General features: G+C 40.1%; 1 protein-coding gene across 1 annotated transcript in view; it reads left to right on the forward strand.

Annotated features, from left to right (window-relative positions):
• Positions 1-100: 100 nt before the first annotated feature.
• The window catches only part of pnpla7b (patatin-like phospholipase domain containing 7b), a 36,942-nt gene continuing 19,413 nt past the window's right edge, over positions 101-17,629 (forward strand). The window contains exons 1-17 of the mRNA XM_063017508.1: positions 101-154; positions 1,961-2,001; positions 2,142-2,216; positions 2,299-2,380; positions 2,528-2,610; positions 2,722-2,810; positions 2,896-3,036; positions 4,208-4,367; positions 5,547-5,627; positions 5,762-5,890; positions 6,506-6,586; positions 7,641-7,782; positions 7,923-8,012; positions 8,458-8,528; positions 8,644-8,799; positions 8,877-8,954; positions 12,841-13,046. Coding sequence (XP_062873578.1) covers positions 1,963-2,001; positions 2,142-2,216; positions 2,299-2,380; positions 2,528-2,610; positions 2,722-2,810; positions 2,896-3,036; positions 4,208-4,367; positions 5,547-5,627; positions 5,762-5,890; positions 6,506-6,586; positions 7,641-7,782; positions 7,923-8,012; positions 8,458-8,528; positions 8,644-8,799; positions 8,877-8,954; positions 12,841-13,046 — 1,703 coding nt within the window. The 5' untranslated portion in view covers positions 101-154; positions 1,961-1,962. The remainder of the gene's footprint in view (positions 155-1,960; positions 2,002-2,141; positions 2,217-2,298; positions 2,381-2,527; positions 2,611-2,721; positions 2,811-2,895; positions 3,037-4,207; positions 4,368-5,546; positions 5,628-5,761; positions 5,891-6,505; positions 6,587-7,640; positions 7,783-7,922; positions 8,013-8,457; positions 8,529-8,643; positions 8,800-8,876; positions 8,955-12,840; positions 13,047-17,629) is intronic.

Genomic DNA, 17,629 nt, shown 5'->3' on the forward strand with positions numbered 1-17,629 from the left:
GTTAAAAAGCGGGAGTTGAGCTCTTAACCAATCGTATAGCAGGAGGCGGGATTTGGCATAAAACGACTGGGAAAAAAAATCCAAGCGGCTGACTTGAGGCGTGCATTGATTGAACCTGTGTTGACAATAAGAGGGGGGCTTAGAAAACAATTCAGTAAGTAATGTAGTTTATTTCATTACACGATTTAAAGCTGATAGTTTAAAATAATTCGTGTGCAGATCTGTAGATGTAAAGAGTTTTTATTGTTGTCGATTTGTTTGGTGTACCAGATTAGAACAGTTCTGTATGTTGTTTGTGTGTAAACAGCCCTGAGTAACCTTGCAGTCTGACATTATCAGCTTTCAGTGCTCACTATTGCTAACACAGACTTTTCTTAATAGTGATCTGAATCGATCTAGTAGATTGTCTGTATTTTAATTCACTTTGACATGTTGACTTTGCCCTGCTATTGAGTCACAGACAGTTTGCATGTAGTGGGTGAGGGTCAGTTTACACTGAACTCTCTACTGCTTCATGAAGTCAGAGTGCAGCACTGATCTGCTGTCAGACACTTTATGTTTAACAAAATGTCCCTGACTGCTGATCAGTGCTGCCTCTGGTTTATTTTGGTTTTGGGTTGTTTGTAGGTGCTGTTCTCTAGTTACAGAAAGAAATGTGAGACTAGATGGCAGGTCTGTGTGTTCTAGTGTGTACACAGTTGCTAATTTATTGGGTACACGTTGTACTCTTATTGTCCAGTTTATCAGACACAGCTAGCATACATATTCTTTTGTGGATATACAGCTACTGACTGTAGCCAGTCTGCAGTTGACAGTCTAGTCAGTTGGTTCTTGTACTCTCTACCAATAGATATGGTAGGCATGTTGATATGACTATTGATGCCGGGGCAAAACTAACCTATACTTGGTATTTATCGTTATACTGAGAATGGTCACCACAGTGTGGACGTGTTAATTTTCATTCATTTTATAGATTAGTAAAAGTTATTATTATTATAATTTGTTCGTTTGTTTTCTTTAACCATTAATTCTGGTCAAGCTCCCATTATCCAGAGCCTATAGGAGCATGAGTATGTGTGGTGTAATAGTAAGAGTCACGCTGCTGGTAGCTCAGTGCCTGAATTAATAAGCTATGAATGAATTATTAGAATTGTACTGGTAAAAAACAAGCAGCTGCCCTGGGTCTAGGGAATTTTGACAGGAAAACCACTTTTCACAGTGGTGTTATATGATGACATTGTTACTAAGATATAAATCATATATGACATGTTGGAGGGATTTGGATTTTAGTTTAAAATTTAAGGTTGTTTTAAACACAAAATAAAAGTTGTGGAGCTTTTTTGCACATTATGTAACATCACTGGTTTGTTTGTTTGTTTGTTAGGATTTTAACGTCATTTTAACGTTTTACACTTTGGTTACATTCATGACAGGAACGGTAGTTACTCATTACACAAGATTCATCAGTTCACAAGGTTATATCGAACACAGTCATGGACAATTTAAATCTCCAATTCACCTCACCTGCATGTCTTTGGGCTGTGGGAGGAAACCAGAGCGCCTGGAGGAAATCCACACAGACACGGGGAGAACATGCAAACTCCACACAGTAAGGACCCGGACCGCCCCACCTGGGGATCGAACCCATGACCTTCTTGCTGTGAGGCGACAGTGCTACCCACTTAGCCACCGTGCTGCCCTAACATCACTGGAAGACATGTTTCATGCTGAACAGTGGATTCATGGAAATCTCTACAAGCTTTAAGAAACATTTTTAAATAACAAACTATTTATTTTATATTCCAATTAGATGCATTATTTTCATGATTTAAAAAAACAATTTGGTGTAAAGGAGTTAGATTTAAGTTTTATTTAAAATTATTAGAATAACTGCTGCCACAAATTGTAGTTTGTTTGTTTATCCTGTGCATTCTGACTTGAACTTTACTTTTGCTTTCAGAAATGGATGGAGAAGATGAGAATAGTTGCAGCATATACCCAGTAATCATTTCTATTTCATTTGAAAATTACAGTTTATACAATGCAGATGTTGAAAAGAATATGAGATGTAAATGAGAGTGTTTTGCCTTATCATCCTGATGACACTGAGTGATTTTTTTTTTTTTTTTTTTTTTTTTAAGGTCACGATGCCCTATAGCGTAGATTTAAAGGCTCGGTTTCAGCATTTCATGGAGGAGCAGATGCACACCAGCATGGTAAGCATGTTCATACTTTGACTTTACAGTGTGAAAATGTCCTGCTGTGCATTTCTAAGACCATCAAATATTTTACTTTCAGTGGACTGGTGTGTTAATTGGAGTGGCAGCCGCCTCACTTATCAGTGTTATCATATTCCTCCTGTACAGAAGATTTAAAGCAAGTATGTTTACCAAAATTCATTACCATTTATATGTTTACTTCTGAAGTAAGTTAAGGTAGTTTCAGCCTACCAGGAATATTTTAGTTACGTAATTATACAGTAAATATTACCATGTCAACAGATGTTGATATAACCTATGATTCACAGGAGAACAACAATCTGGAGTCCCTAAGTATCGCTTTAGGAAAAGGGATAAAGTGCTGTTTTATGGCCGAAAAATTATGAGAAAGGTACATGACCTTATAAACTCTTACATTTTTGTTTATTATTAACATGGCATTTATTAAATTAATATTCTGGAGTTCAATAACTCCATATTTAACTGATTTTTTAAACTTTAGGTTCAGACCTTATCTTCACCGGTCAATTCAGGTCCAGTATCTCAGAAGAGAACCAGAAAAAGACCAAAAGTTCTTTCAATAGCACGCAAGTATGTAATCAGACCTATCGGCAATGTTCAGCGGTAATAATCAGCATGAGCTCTTTGTTATACCTTCTTTGATTTATCCTATAAGGATCTTGCGAATTCGTCGGGAGCCCCCCACTCTTGAACCTAAAGAGCCTCCGCCGTCGGTTCTAGAAGCCGACCTGACTGAGTTTGATGTGCAGAACTCACACCTGCCCTCTGAGGTCCTGTACATGCTTAAGAATGTCAGGTGGGTTCCGCAGTTTTTGCTTCTACAGTCTGTGCATAATCCACAACTATCGGGTACAAAAAGCAGTTCTTTTAATAGCCAAAAATGTTTTTGGTTCAACAACAATACTTTGCAGGTATAGCACCCAGTGCTGGTCACATCTGGGGCTTGGTGGTAGAATAATTTACACTTAGACAGGTTAAGTTTAATTAAACTGTTGTAAATAGCCAAACCGGTATTACATATAATACAACATAAATTAAAGGTTTGGAAAATAAACCATTTTACTGATAAATGAAAGAAACCAAATATAACTTACCTTGTTAGTGCTCACAAAATCTCTATTAATTAAACACCGTTTCATATGTAAAAATAATAATACAAAATGTATATTTGTCTTGCCATGGGATTTGATCTTCAAAGGTGGTAGTTCTCTTCACAGCTTGTGTTTAGAAATCCTCAGTAAAGTTTACAAAGGGGTGTTACTAATGTACTTCATTGGGTTGTGAAGCTTTTGTCCCAGCTGCCCACTTCTGCAAGACCTCGTCCCTCTCCCTCACTATACTGAAAATATTTAACACATCCGGTTCTCCAGTACTTAGTACTGGATAGTACTGGATAGCTCATGCCTCAAACAAACACAATCCATACCTTACAAATGTCTTATCTGGCATTGCTGGACCTACACTGAATGTTCTGTAATTGTGGCAGTATGGCTTTTGTTTACTGGCTCACACCGGCCATGGTGCCACTTCAGCTACCTGCAGAGACATGGATTAAATTCATGACACATTTTTCTCTGAGCTTTCAAATAGAAACCAGAGGAAAAACTCTCTCTATATATGAGATGTTGCTGTGTGCTCTTGTTGTACTGGCATCTGTTAGTCCAGCACTGGAAGGAAAAGACTGTATGGCAAAATGCCCACATGCCACACAAATCGCCAGAAAGTACTTTAACAAGGATATGCTATATATTTCTGTTTAACTACATGTAGATAGTCTAAACTACATTTATTAAATGGTTTTCCCAGGCTTCTATGTCTAAATGAGCTGGCAATTTAGTGTCCTGCTCAAAGGCCCAACAGGGACACACTGTCAGTGCTTGGATTCGAATTCAACTTTTTCATATGACTTTTATTAAGAGAGTTTTATGAAATGCCTGTAGTAAAAGTGTGTGATTGTGTGTGTTCAGGGTTCTGGGTCACTTTGAGAAGCCTCTGTTTTTGGAGCTGTGCCGTCACATGGTGTTTGTGGAGCTACAGCAGGGAGAGGGACTCTTCCGGCCTGGAGACACAGATGACAGTATCTTTGTCGTGCAGAATGGCCGCCTGGATCTCTGCATTAATGAGATTGTAAGAACTGGATGTTTGCACTGGGAATACTTGGTCTCAAATCTCTTTGAAGTGCCAAAATGTAATTAGTGAAATCACTGTCTGGAATAATGTTAGGCCAGTGGAAGGGAATAGAGATAGAGAGTGTGGTAGTAAGCTTTTAGTCTTTCTGCTAAACTGGATGCTTCATCTGAAAGTAGGTCACCAGAGGCTGAAGCAAAAATTAATAACACTGTTTAACCGATTGCACAGTTTGGCCAGATTTTAATGTACAGCTGATCTGATTCAAACAACAACAAAAAAACCACAGATGAGCCAACAATGATGAACAATGGTGCATGTCATGGTCAGGGAGATGTTAATGGTAATTACTCATAGTTTACAGGTTGAATGCAGCAGAAATGGACAGCATAATGACCTGAGTGACTCTGAGAAGGGCCAAATCATTACAGCCAATCAACAGGGTTAAATTATGTCCAAAACAGCAAGTGGTGCTGACAGGCAGCCGTGGTGAGTTCCTACAGACAGTGTTCCAAGGATGGACAATCTACAAACTGCTGACAGCTTGTTGGGCAGCTAGGACTCATTGATGCCAAAGGACATGACAGCTAGTCTACTGTGGCTCAAATTGCTATTTTTTAAAATACTTGTGATAAGGCGAATGTGTCACACCACACAGTGATTTCGAACCCTTCTGTACATGGGGCTGCATAGTCAGAGGCATCTGAAGGAAGGTCGTTTTTTATCTGATGGTTTCCGTTTCCTCCAAGTAAACATCATGTGAACAGCTAGGCACATATGCATTGTTTACCTGCAGAAGAGATGCCACCAGGATGGATGGACGAGTCACCTGACTTTGTGACATGATGCATTATTATACTGGAAGTAGCTATTATAAGTTAACTAAACTTTGGGCATTAAGTGGTGCACATGATCAGGAACAATCCACACTCAAACAATGCTATATTGGTATTAGGGGACCCAATGAGTGGCAAGAAAACATTACCAAGACGATGAAACTCACGTCACATTTGTCAGATTGTGACTGATTGATTGATTATGTAAATTAACAGGTACCTACTCTGATATATTGACTGGCAGTTGTGTGTGCATGTATGTGTATACACTAATTTAAATGATAAATGACACTAATTTAAATTGATACATGACACTAATTTAAATTTTTTTTTTTCGTTTCAGGATGGCACAGAGCTGGTTGTTAAGCATGTTTTACCTGGAGATAGTGTTCACAGTCTGCTCAGCATCCTGGATGTCATCACTGTAAGATCTATAACAACTCCATTACATACAGTATCTGAAAATGATTTGCTCTCATCTCGTGTCTTTTCACCACCTTTTTACACTGACTGTATTTCACAATGGCTGTATTTATCTCACCCTCTTGTTTTGGATAGGGATATCCAGCACCCTATAAGACAGTATCAGCCCGTGCTGCAGCTCCCTCCACCGTGCTTCGTCTCCCAGCCTCAGCCTTTCAGTCTGTGTTTGAGAAATATCCTGAAACTTTGGTCCGAGTTATTCAGGTACAGTACTGAACATGCAGTCTTTACTATGAACAAGAAGTGATAAAGGGATAGTCTGGGATCTCTGGTCACCTGTTAGAATTTGCACAACAGCAGAAAGGCCATAAATGTTAAGTTTATGAACATGAAAACAGATCTATGAAATATATGATATAGAAAGTAAGTAAAGTATTTACCCCTTTAATAGTAGACTGCAAATTCTGGACCTGGCCCTGTTCTCTAGTTAGTCCTGAGAATCTCAGAGCGCAGAACAAAAACCAAGCCATGATGTCCAAAGAACTGTCTGTGGATCTCCAAGATCATGAGGAAAGGCATAAATCAGAGTGAACAAATATATAAATCATTATGTAAGGCTTTGAATGTTTTGAAGCAATAGATACCATCCTAGGTCAATGTTTGTATAAGGTAATTAAATGGAAAAATTAGTGACACAAAATACAGCACAATCGGATCAATGATACTGAAACAATGTAATGCAAACTGAGCTTTGATCAACAGTCGGTCAGTGTAAGCTCCTTCTAAAACATAAGATTTGTTCACTGCACCAGGGAAAGTTTTTTACCTAATTAGCTTTGTTTTTATCTCATTTTAAAATTATTTGTGTTTTTTGTTTAGATCATGATGGTGCGGCTGCAGAGAGTGACTTTCCTCGCCCTGCACAACTACCTGGGACTGACCACTGAGCTCTTCAACTCGGTCAGCACTGCAAATTACACTCGACATGAACACAAAAGCACTTTAACTGAAAAACAGTTATTCATATTACCAGCTAACATGGTTTCTCTAACATCAGAGAGCTTGACAGTGACCACACACTATTTTAGTGCTCTTAAATAACAGATTTATATTTTAAAACATTAATTCAAGACTTTGATAATTCTGGCTACATGATGATGATTAAATCATTATTAATAGAAAAAGTAAAAAATAAGACTTATTTAATTTCACAAGTTATAATAATGAAGATCAGTGTGTGACTGTGCGTGATGTGGATCTCCATATGAATTCGCCTCATACACATGAAAAAAAGTGGTTGACTAGCTTACACATGTCATAGTCACGGTTCTCCTCAAGTGAAGGTTAACAGATTAGGCTAGGGAGAAAAACAGGGAGAAAATACATAAAAACACATTTGCTAATTGATCCAATTCATTTTTCTAACTAACAATTTTTTTTATTAAATAAATTTTATCCAGGTTGATTCATATTGTATTAAATCGCTCTCCTACGCTGATTAAAATAATTGTTTTGCTTATTTGCATGTGTGTAGAACTGTGTGAGAAACATTTTCCTTCATTTGCTTATTTTAATTACGCCAGAAGCTGCAGAGCAAAAGTGCTTGTTGTTGCAAATCTCATTAAAATATAATTTGTGCAGAAACATTTACTTACATAAACCTTGTGAGAACAGGGCTTTAAACATGATCAGTGCAAAAAAAACAAAAACAAATAAATGGCAATTTTATTTTCACTGTTAGCTCTTGACAGCATTTAAATGATTACAGTAGCGCAGTAATATAACAATATAACCAATTATAACAAACAAACTTATAAAGTAAAACTTCTAGGTAATTACTTTTTTCTTGCAGTGTAAGCGTGTATACCATATAGCATACCACTAATCAATTATTTCAACTTTACCTATCACAGTACAGATAGTACTAGTATTGTGGGCTTTAAACAGGCAGCCCTGACAGATCTTCACACTGACCTTTAATATCTGAAGTCCTGCTGGGTGTTCTGCGTTGTAGGAGAATCAGGCGGTTCCTCTGGAGAACGTTGCCAGGGTGCTGGGTGAAGGAAGCCCAGGCCGTGGTCACCGCAGACACTCACACACTGGAGAGGAAGCTGTTACTGACAAACTGACCAACCCAGAGAAACACAGCGATACAGGTTCTTAACACATTACAGAATTATAGCAGACCCAGCATTTATTAGGTATTCCTGATTATGACATGCACATTTTTGAGTGATGGTCCTAATGTTGGATCATTCTTAAGGTAATTCTTTTGAAATTGTGTTTGTGCTTTCAGCTGATGGAAGGTCACGGTCAGCGCAAAGCCTTTCAGCTGCTTTCAGGAAGTCTCGCTCCATGTCGTCTCCAGCAGACAACTCCCCTCCAGGTAGCCAGCATTAGTACGCATCTTAAACACACACAAGTGACAAATTAAAGTAAAAACCAGCATAACATCCCAACTGTAGCCCAAATTATAAAGTAAAGATAAAATAAGCAGACAGAAACATAATACCTATCATGCTATAAAATGTGTTAAACATGGCATTAAAATCCCAATAAATAAATAGCATTCATACTAAATGAAGCCTCCAGAATTGTAGCTGTCCAGTCAATACCCAATCCATCGCAGAGCTTGGGCCATCCCTTCTCCTCAGACATAGTCGAATGTCCAAATACCTTTGGCCATTTAGTGTATGTTGATAGATAATTTAATCTAACCAGAACACACTTGTTCATTTTATTGATAAATATTGATCCACCATATCACCATTAGACTATTTTGTCTACACTTGTTCGTAATGGATGCTGATGTATGTTTTCTAATATAAAAGGCAGCGACCACAACACTGCTTATAAAGAAGTGACAAATAATGCAGTTTCTACAGGCCCTGTCGTTCATAAGGTACTCTTTACATTACAGTTCATAGCGTCTGACATTTATATAAACTACTAACAGACAAAAATGTCATTATTTCTGTAATTAAGTACCTATTTTTGTTGTTATGTGTATTTTTAAGGGGATTCTCAAGAAGACAGTTACTATGCAGCCTGCTCCCTCTGCTGTGTACCACTATTCAGACACTGGGGGGCACTCAGGCCACGTTCACCACAGCAAAGTCAACGCCATCTTTCAGGCTGCCAAGAAAGACTTGCTTAAGATTATTGAGCTGCAGGTGAGGATTGTTCTGGATAAAATAACAGATACACCTGTGTGCTGATGTGTTATGATATTAATGTATTTGTCCTACAGGACCCCAGTCTGTTAGAAGGCAGAGTTACTCTGAGACAAGTAAAGGCTGGCAGTGTGGTGGCAAACCAAGGAGATCAGGTCTGTATAAAGATTTAAACCCGTAAGCTCTGTTCTGAGTTGCCTGCATTACTTTAATCTGACATGTTCTATTACGGGCGGCCGGTGGCGCAGTGGGTAGCGCTGTCGCATCACAGCAAGTAGGGGCCTTGGTGCGAGTTTGCATTTTCTCTGTCTGTGTGGGTTTTCTCTGGGTGGTCTGTTTTTCTTCCACAAGTCCAAAGACATGCAGTCAGGCAAATTGGAGCATCTGAAAGTGTGAGTTTGTGTGTCTCCCTGTGATGGAATGGCAACCTGTTTAGGGTGTTTCCTGCCTTTTGCTTAACGAATCAGACCCACTGTGACCCTGACCAGGATAAAGCAGTGGTAAAACAACTAATGAATGCTCATTATAATATACTATATATATACAGTGCCTAGCAAAAGTATTCGGCCCCCTTGAACTTTTCAACCTTTTGCCACATTTCAGGCTTCAAACATAAAGATATGAAATTGTAATTTTTTGTGAAGAATCAACAACAAGTGGGACACAATCGTGAAGTGGAACGAAATTTATTGGATATTTTAAACTTTTTTTAGAAATAAAAAACTGAAAAGTGGGGCGTGCAATATTATTCGGCCCCCTTGCGTTAATACTTTGTAGCTCCACCTTTTGCTGCGATTACAGCTGCAAGTCGCTTGGGGTATGTCTCTATCAGTTTTGCACAAAACAGCTCGAGCTCAGTGAGGTTGGATGGAGAGCGTTTGTGAACAGCAGTTTTCAGCTCTTTCCACAGATTCTCGATGGGATTCAGGTCTGGACTTTGACTTGGCCATTCTAACACCTGGATACGTTTATTTGTGAACCATTCCATTGTAGATTTTGCTTTATGTTTTGGTTCATTGTCTTGTTGGAAGATAAATCTCCGTCCCAGTCTCAGGTCTTTTGCAGACTCCAACAGGTTTTCTTCCAGAATGGTCCTGTATTTGGCTCCATCCATCTTCCCATCAATTTTAACCATCTTCCCTGTCCCTGCTGAAGAAAAGCAGGCCCAAACCATGATGCTGCCACCACCATGTTTGACAGTGGGGATGGTGTGTTCAGGGTGATGAGCTGTGTTGCTTTTACGCCAAACATAACGTTTTGCATTGTGGCCAAAAAGTTCGATTTTGGTTTCATCTGACCAGAGCACCTTCTTCCACATGTTTGGTGTGTCTCCCAGGTGGCTTGTGGCAAACTTTAAACGAGACTTTTTATGGATATCTTTAAGAAATGGCTTTCTTCTTGCCACTCTTCCATAAAGGCCAGATTTGTGCAGTGTACGACTGATTGTTGTCCTATGGACAGATTCTCCCACCTCAGCTGTAGATCTCTGCAGTTCATTCAGAGTGATCATGGGCCTCTTGGCTGCATCTCTGATCAGTCTTCTCCTTGTTTGAGCTGAAAGTTTAGAGGGACGGCCGGGTCTTGGTAGATTTGCAGTGGTCTGATACTCCTTCCATTTCAATATGATCACTTGCACAGTGCTCCTTGAGATGTTTAAAGCTTGGGAAATCTTTTTGTATCCAAATCCGGCTTTAAACTTCTCCACAACAGTATCTCGGACCTGCCTGGTGTGTTCCTTGGTCTTCATGATGCTCTCTGCGCTTTAAACAGAACTCTGAGACTATCACAGAGCAGGTGCATTTATACGGAGACTTGATTACACACAGGTGGATTCTATTTATCACCGTCAGTCATTTAGGTCAACATTGGATCATTCAGAGATCCTCACTGAATTTCTGGAGTGAGTTTGCTGCACTGAAAGTAAAGGGGCCGAATAATATTGCACGCCCCACTTTTCAGTTTTTTTATTTCTAAAAAAAGTTTAAAATATCCAATAAATTTCGTTCCACTTCACGATTGTGTCCCACTTGTTGTTGATTCTTCACAAAAAATTACAATTTAATATCTTTATGTTTGAAGCCTGAAATGTGGCAAAAGGTTGAAAAGTTCAAGGGGGCCGAATACTTTTGCTAGGCACTGTATATATATATATATATAAATTGTGCCTAAAGTGTCAATATTTTGTGTGACCACCATTATTATCACTGCCTTAACCCTCCTGGGCATGGAATTCACCAGAGCTGCACAGGTTGCTACTGGAATCCTCTTCCACTCCTCCATGATGACATCACGGAGCTGGTGGATGTTAGACACCTTGAACTCATCCACCTTCCACTTGAGGATGCGCCACAGGTGCTCAATTGGGTTTAGTCCATCACCTTTACCTTCAGCTTCCTCAGCAAGGCAGTTGTCATCTTGGAGGTTGTGTTTGGGGTCATTATCCTGTTGGAAAACTGCAATGAGGCCCAGTTTTCGAAGGGAGGGGATCATGCTCTGTTTCAGAATGTCACAGTACATGTTGGAATTCATGTTTCCCTCAATGAACTGCAGCTCCCCAGTGCCAGCAACACTCATGCAGCCCAAGACCATGATGCTACCACCACCATGCTTGACTGTAGGCAAGATACAGTTGTCTTGGTACTTCTCACCAGGGTGCCGCCACACATGCTGGACACCATCTGAGCCAAACAAGTTTATCTTGGTCTCGTCAGACCACAGGGCATTCCAGTAATCCATGTTCTTGGACTGCTTGTCTTCAGCAAACTGTTTGCTGGCTTTCTTGTGCGTCAGCTTCCTTCTGGGATGACGACCATGCAGACCGAGTTGATGCAGTGTGCGGCGTATGGTCTGAGCACTGACAGGCTGACCTCCCACGTCTTCAACCTCTGTAGCAATGCTGGCAGCACTCATGTGTCTATTTTTTAAAGCCAACCTCTGGATATGACGCCGAACACGGGGACTCAACTTCTTTGGTCGACCCTGGCGAAGCCTGTTCCGAGTGGAACCTGTCCTGGAAAACCGCTGTATGACCTTGGGCACCATGCTGTAGCTCAGTTTCAGGGTGTTAGCAATCTTCTTATAGCCCAGGCCATCTTTGTGGAGAGCAACAATTCTATTTCTCACATCCTCAGAGAGTTCTTTGCCATGAGGTGCCATGTTGAATATCCAGTGGCCAGTATGAGAGAATTGTACCCAAAACACCAAATTTAACAGCCCTGCTCCCCATTTACACCTGGGACCTTGACACATGACACCAGGGAGGGACAACGACACATTTGGGCACAATTTGGACATGTTCACTGTGGGGTGTACTCACTTATGTTGCCAGCTATTTAGACATTAATGGCTGTGTGTTGAGTTGTTTTCAGAAGACAGTAAATCTACACTGCTATACAAGTTGTACACTGACTACTCTAAGTTATATCCAAGTTTCATGTCTATAGTGTTGTCCCATGAAAATATATAATGAAATATTTGCAGAAATGTGAGGGGTGTACTCACTTTCGTGATACACTGTATATGTGTGTATGTGTGTGTGTGTATATATATATATATATATATATATATATATATATATATATATATATATATATATATATACACACATAGCACTGCCGAGATTCAAACCCAGATCTGCATGTTAAGTGCTTGTTAAGCTGATTCAATGAAACAATAATTATCTTGTCTTTGTACTAATTTCAATTAAAGATAAAGTTATTGGCAAGAGCAAGAGTGTGCGGAGACAAAGTTTACGTAAGAGCTTGTTGTACCTCCTGATTCCAGAACCACGTGCACTGATATAAAGTTATTAGCCCTATTCGTGCCCATTCTGCTAAACGTATGTAAATGAGATATATTATCCACTGATGTTGGATAAGAAGGCCTTGCTAGCGATCAGTGTTTGGTGTCAGGGCTCTTTGCAGGCCTGAGAGTTACTTCACAGTAAATAACTCAAACCACGTCTTTATGGACCTCACATAGAGTTACACAGAGTTTGAATCCCACTGTTCTACAGATTCATTAAGCTCTCTTGTATTAAAGGACGTGAGCATGCAGTTCGTGATCTCAGGAATGCTGCACGTGTACCAGCGGACGATTGATGGCGATGAGGACTTGTGTCTGTTCGTGACTCACCCGGGCGAGCTGGTGTGCCACCTGGCTGTTCTTACTGGAGAACCGCTCATCTTCAGTGTACGAGCTCACCGTGACTGCAGCTTTTTGTGCATCTCCAAAAACCACTTTTATGAGTAAGAATACACACACACACACACACACACACACACACACACACACACACACACACACACACACACACACACACAAGTTAAATAAGAACATCTAGAGCCTCTCTGGCTGGCAACCTTTTTTGGCTGGATTCTCTTGCCAGTTGTACAGTGTTGTCCATTAATCAACTCTTGTGTTGCTTTAACACATTTGTCATTCACCCTGTTAGATGTGAAATACTCTTGAAAGTATTTAAAGATTTTTCCATGGCAACTTTTGAACCATCAGTTTATTTATCTTAAATAAATCAATGCAATACTTTACGATACTTTGCTATCAGTCCATCAACTTGCAGGTAAAATTGGTTATTAGCACCACAGCTGTGAAGTTGACTATCAGGCACATAGTGCATTATGTAGGTTTTACAATACCATTTATAACCTGTATAGTAACTGTTAACATGAAGTGTTATGCTGGGATAATGGACTTGTATCATTGCTTTTTCATTCCACAATTTGTATGACATAACCTGTACACTCTCACAGTCTACTGTAGTGTTTAAAACCCCAGCAAGCAGTTGCATCTAACATATTATTTATTTATTATTAGAATTTTAACGTCATGTTTTACACTCTTTGGTTATGTTCATGACAGAAACGGTAGTTACTTATTACACAAGATTCATCAGTTCACAAGTTTTAATGTCAAACACACTCATGAACAATTTTGGATCTCCAATTCACCTCACTTGCACGTCTTTGGACTGTGAGAGGAAACCGGAGCTCCCGGAGGAAACCCACACAGACACAGGGAGAACATGCAAACTCCACACAGAAAGGACATTCTGTGCCCAAATGTGTCGTTGTCCCTCCCTGGTGTCATGTGTCAAGGTTCAGGTGTAAATGGGGAGCAGGGCTGTTAAATTTGGTGTTTTGGGTACAATTCTCTCATACTGGCCACTGGATATTCAACATGGCACCTCATGGCAAAGAACTCTCTGAGGATGTGAGAAATAGAATTGTTGCTCTCCACAAAGATGGCCTGGGCTATAAGAAGATTGCTAACACCCTGAAACTGAGCTACAGCATGGTGGCCAAGGTCATACAGCGGTTTTCCAGGACAGGTTCCACTCGGAACAGGCTTCGCCAGGGTCGACCAAAGAAGTTGAGTCCACGTGTTCGGCGTCATATCCAGAGGTTGGCTTTAAAAAATAGACACATGAGTGCTGCCAGCATTGCTGCAGAGGTTGAAGACGTGGGAGGTCAGCCTGTCAGTGCTCAGACCATACGCCACACACTGCATCAACTCGGTCTGCATGGTCGTCATCCCAGAAGGAAGCTGACGCACAAGAAAGCCCGCAAACAGTTTGCTGAAGACAAGCAGTCCAAGAACATGGATTACTGGAATGCCCTGTGGTCTGACGAGACCAAGATAAACTTGTTTGGCTCAGATGGTGTCCAGCATGTGTGGCGGCGCCCTGGTGAGAAGTACCAAGACAACTGTATCTTGCCTACAGTCAAGCATGGTGGTGGTAGCATCATGGTCTTGGGCTGCATGAGTGTTGCTGACACTGGGGAGCTGCAGTTCATTGAGGGAAACATGAATTCCAACATGTACTGTGACATTCTGAAACAGAGCATGATCCCCTCCCTTCGAAAACTTTTCCAACAGGATAACGACCCCAAACACAACCTCCAAGATGACAACTGCCTTGCTGAGGAAGCTGAAGGTAAAGGTGATGGACTAAACCCAATTGAGCACCTGTGGCGCATCCTCAAGTGGAAGGTGGAGGAGTTCAAGGTGTCTAACATCCACCAGCTCCGTGATGTCATCATGGAGGAGTGGAAGAGGATTCCAGTAGCAACCTGTGCAGCTCTGGTGAATTCCATGCCCAGGAGGGTTAAGGCAGTGCTGGATAATAATGGTGGTCACACAAAATATTGACACTTTGGGCACAATTTGGACATGTTCACTGTGGGGTGTACTCACTTATGTTGCCAGCTATTTAGACATTAATGGCTGTGTGTTGAGTTATTTTCAGAAGACAGTAAATCTACACTGCTATACAAGTTGTACACTGACTACTCTAAGTTATATCCAAGTTTCATGTCTATAGTGTTGTCCCATGAAAAGATATAATAAAATATTTGCAGAAATGTGAGGGTGTACTCACTTTTGTGATACACTGTACACACTAATAATCACATATGAAAAGATTTCCCCAGTTATCTGTTGATTTAAGTGTATTTTGAAGCCAGCTGTATTTTAACCTCAAAATCATTTTACACTGGTTAATCTCATAACTGTAATGACAAACTATTTGCACAGTGTGCAGCTGAAGTTTTTTTTCCTTGACACTGTTGCTCTTGGTTTGCTCATCAGGGTTTTTTGCTTTCAGACAATGTCCAAATACATTTTGATTGATTTTATGGTTGATTGGTGGGCTGCAGGCCAGGCTGCATTCAAGTAAGGTTTTTAAAAGTTCTTAGCAGGACGAAAAATGTAAAATGTGTATTATTTTTATTAGTGAATAGTATTATTACAATGCTAGCTATGTAATGTACTACTCTGTGATTCAGTACACTGCCTCGGTCAAACAGATTGAAGAAGGAGGATAAATAAACATCAACTCCACAGTAAGATTTGAGAGTGGGCTCAGTAGAACAGTAAAACCTTGAGGTTTGTGTGTTTATAGAAATAAACCTGATGGATTTATATTTGGCTGTGGGTCTGATTTTACAAGCTTTTGCTATAAAATGTTTTATACCAACCACAGTCTGAAAATCACTGGTACATTTAATACATGTAATATTATCATTAAACGTTCATACAACTGCTGTGTGGTCAGTATCATTCTAAGTAATCGAGTTTTACCCCGGATTGTTCCACTGCAGAATCAGATTGCCTCTTGGCTCATGTCATGTCTGAGCTTTCCATAATCAGATTGCTAAAGTGCATGCGAACCGGTAATCCGATTTCCCTAAGATAATTTCTTGCAGCTATTTGATTATTCTGTCCATGTCAACACACTTACGAGTACAAAACTAACTACCACATTACTACACTGTCACTGTCAAGACTATCAAAAATGAACCGCCACTCTAGTTGAATCTGGTGTGTGGTTATCATGTGGTGGTCTTCGTTCATTGATGGATAGGGTTAAGCCAGGCGCATATACTTTGCAGATTTTTGCTGATGAATTACAGTCAGTAATTGGGCATCTGGAACACAGTTTGGAGTGCTCTGGTCCAGGAGAAATCAATGCGCATAAAGGCGTTAAAGTGTGAGTAATGGCTGTGCTGAAGATTGTCGTCTTAACAAAGCTTGTGCTAATAAATATTAGGAAACTGTCAGCAGCTGTATTGATTTTTCTCTGAGGTTTTATGTGTTGCAGCTGCAGTGTGTTGATGGAAGTCTGACTGTGTGAGCTGTTTATTTGATCTAGTGGTGTTTGTGAAGATAATAAAACCTGCATCTAGCTGTCAGAATGAATTCTAATAAATGTCTTTTTTTGTCAGACAGCTTTGTTTCTTTGTTTTAAAAAGCACAAAATGAATGTGTGAGGGTTTCAGAGCTGCACTGCGTCAGTTTATATTGTGATATATTTTTGGTTCAGATATTATGATCTCATTCTGATACATGCTACAGTTCAGGTCTAGTTTACATCACAGAGATATTGAGAATTTAACTTGGTGTCATTGCCCTCTAATTCCTTGTTCTGGATTGTACTTGACAGTTGATGATTTCTGTGTGCCCATATAAATAGAGCCATCTATTCAGCGTTCAAGGAACAGTATTCTCTTGCCATAGTCGTAAACCAAGCTAGACACTGCCAGGGACTTAAGAGGCTGCCATGCGTGAAAGAACTGGCACTTAAAAAGTTGACTGCTGCTTCTAAACCCATGCCAATATAACATTTACTTGAATGCCAGCAGAGTCATTCATGTTCAGGTGCTTCTAATAACTGCATAACACTTTGAGTGTTACACATTTACTCTATACGTGAGGTGACAGTTCAGGTTTTCTGTCCACTGTTCCATGATTGCAGTCAAAGTGTTTCTGTTCATAGGCGCACTGACAAGTCACTGAATAGTCAGAAATCAAACTTACAAGGAATCGGGTGGCACAGGGACTTGGTGGGTAGCACTGTCACCTCACAGCAAGAAGGTCTTGGGTTCGATCCCCAGGTAAAGCAGTCTGGGTCCTTTCTGTGTGGAGTTTGCATGTTCTCCCCATGGGTTTTCTCCCACAGTCCAAAGACGTGCAAGTAAGGTGAATTGGAAATTGTCCATGACTGTGTTTGACATTAAACTTGTGAACTGATGAATCTTGTGTAACGAGTAACAACCGTTTCTGTCATGTAACCAGTGTAACCAAAATGTCATTAAAATCCTAATAAATAAATAAACTTACAAGGAATCAGGAACCTGTGTCACAAACATTTGCCTTTTTTGGCATTCTTTTTTAAATTTTATTTAAGAAAGGGGGGGAAATAAGTATGTGTTTCAGTTACAGAAACAGAAAGTACGGTGGCTCAGTGGCTTGGTCGGTAGCTTTGTTGCCTCACAGCAAGAAGGTTCTAGGGTTGATTTCCAGGTGGAGCAAT

This window comes from Trichomycterus rosablanca, chromosome 21 (assembly GCF_030014385.1).
Source record: "Trichomycterus rosablanca isolate fTriRos1 chromosome 21, fTriRos1.hap1, whole genome shotgun sequence".
Lineage (NCBI taxonomy): Eukaryota > Metazoa > Chordata > Actinopteri > Siluriformes > Trichomycteridae > Trichomycterus > Trichomycterus rosablanca.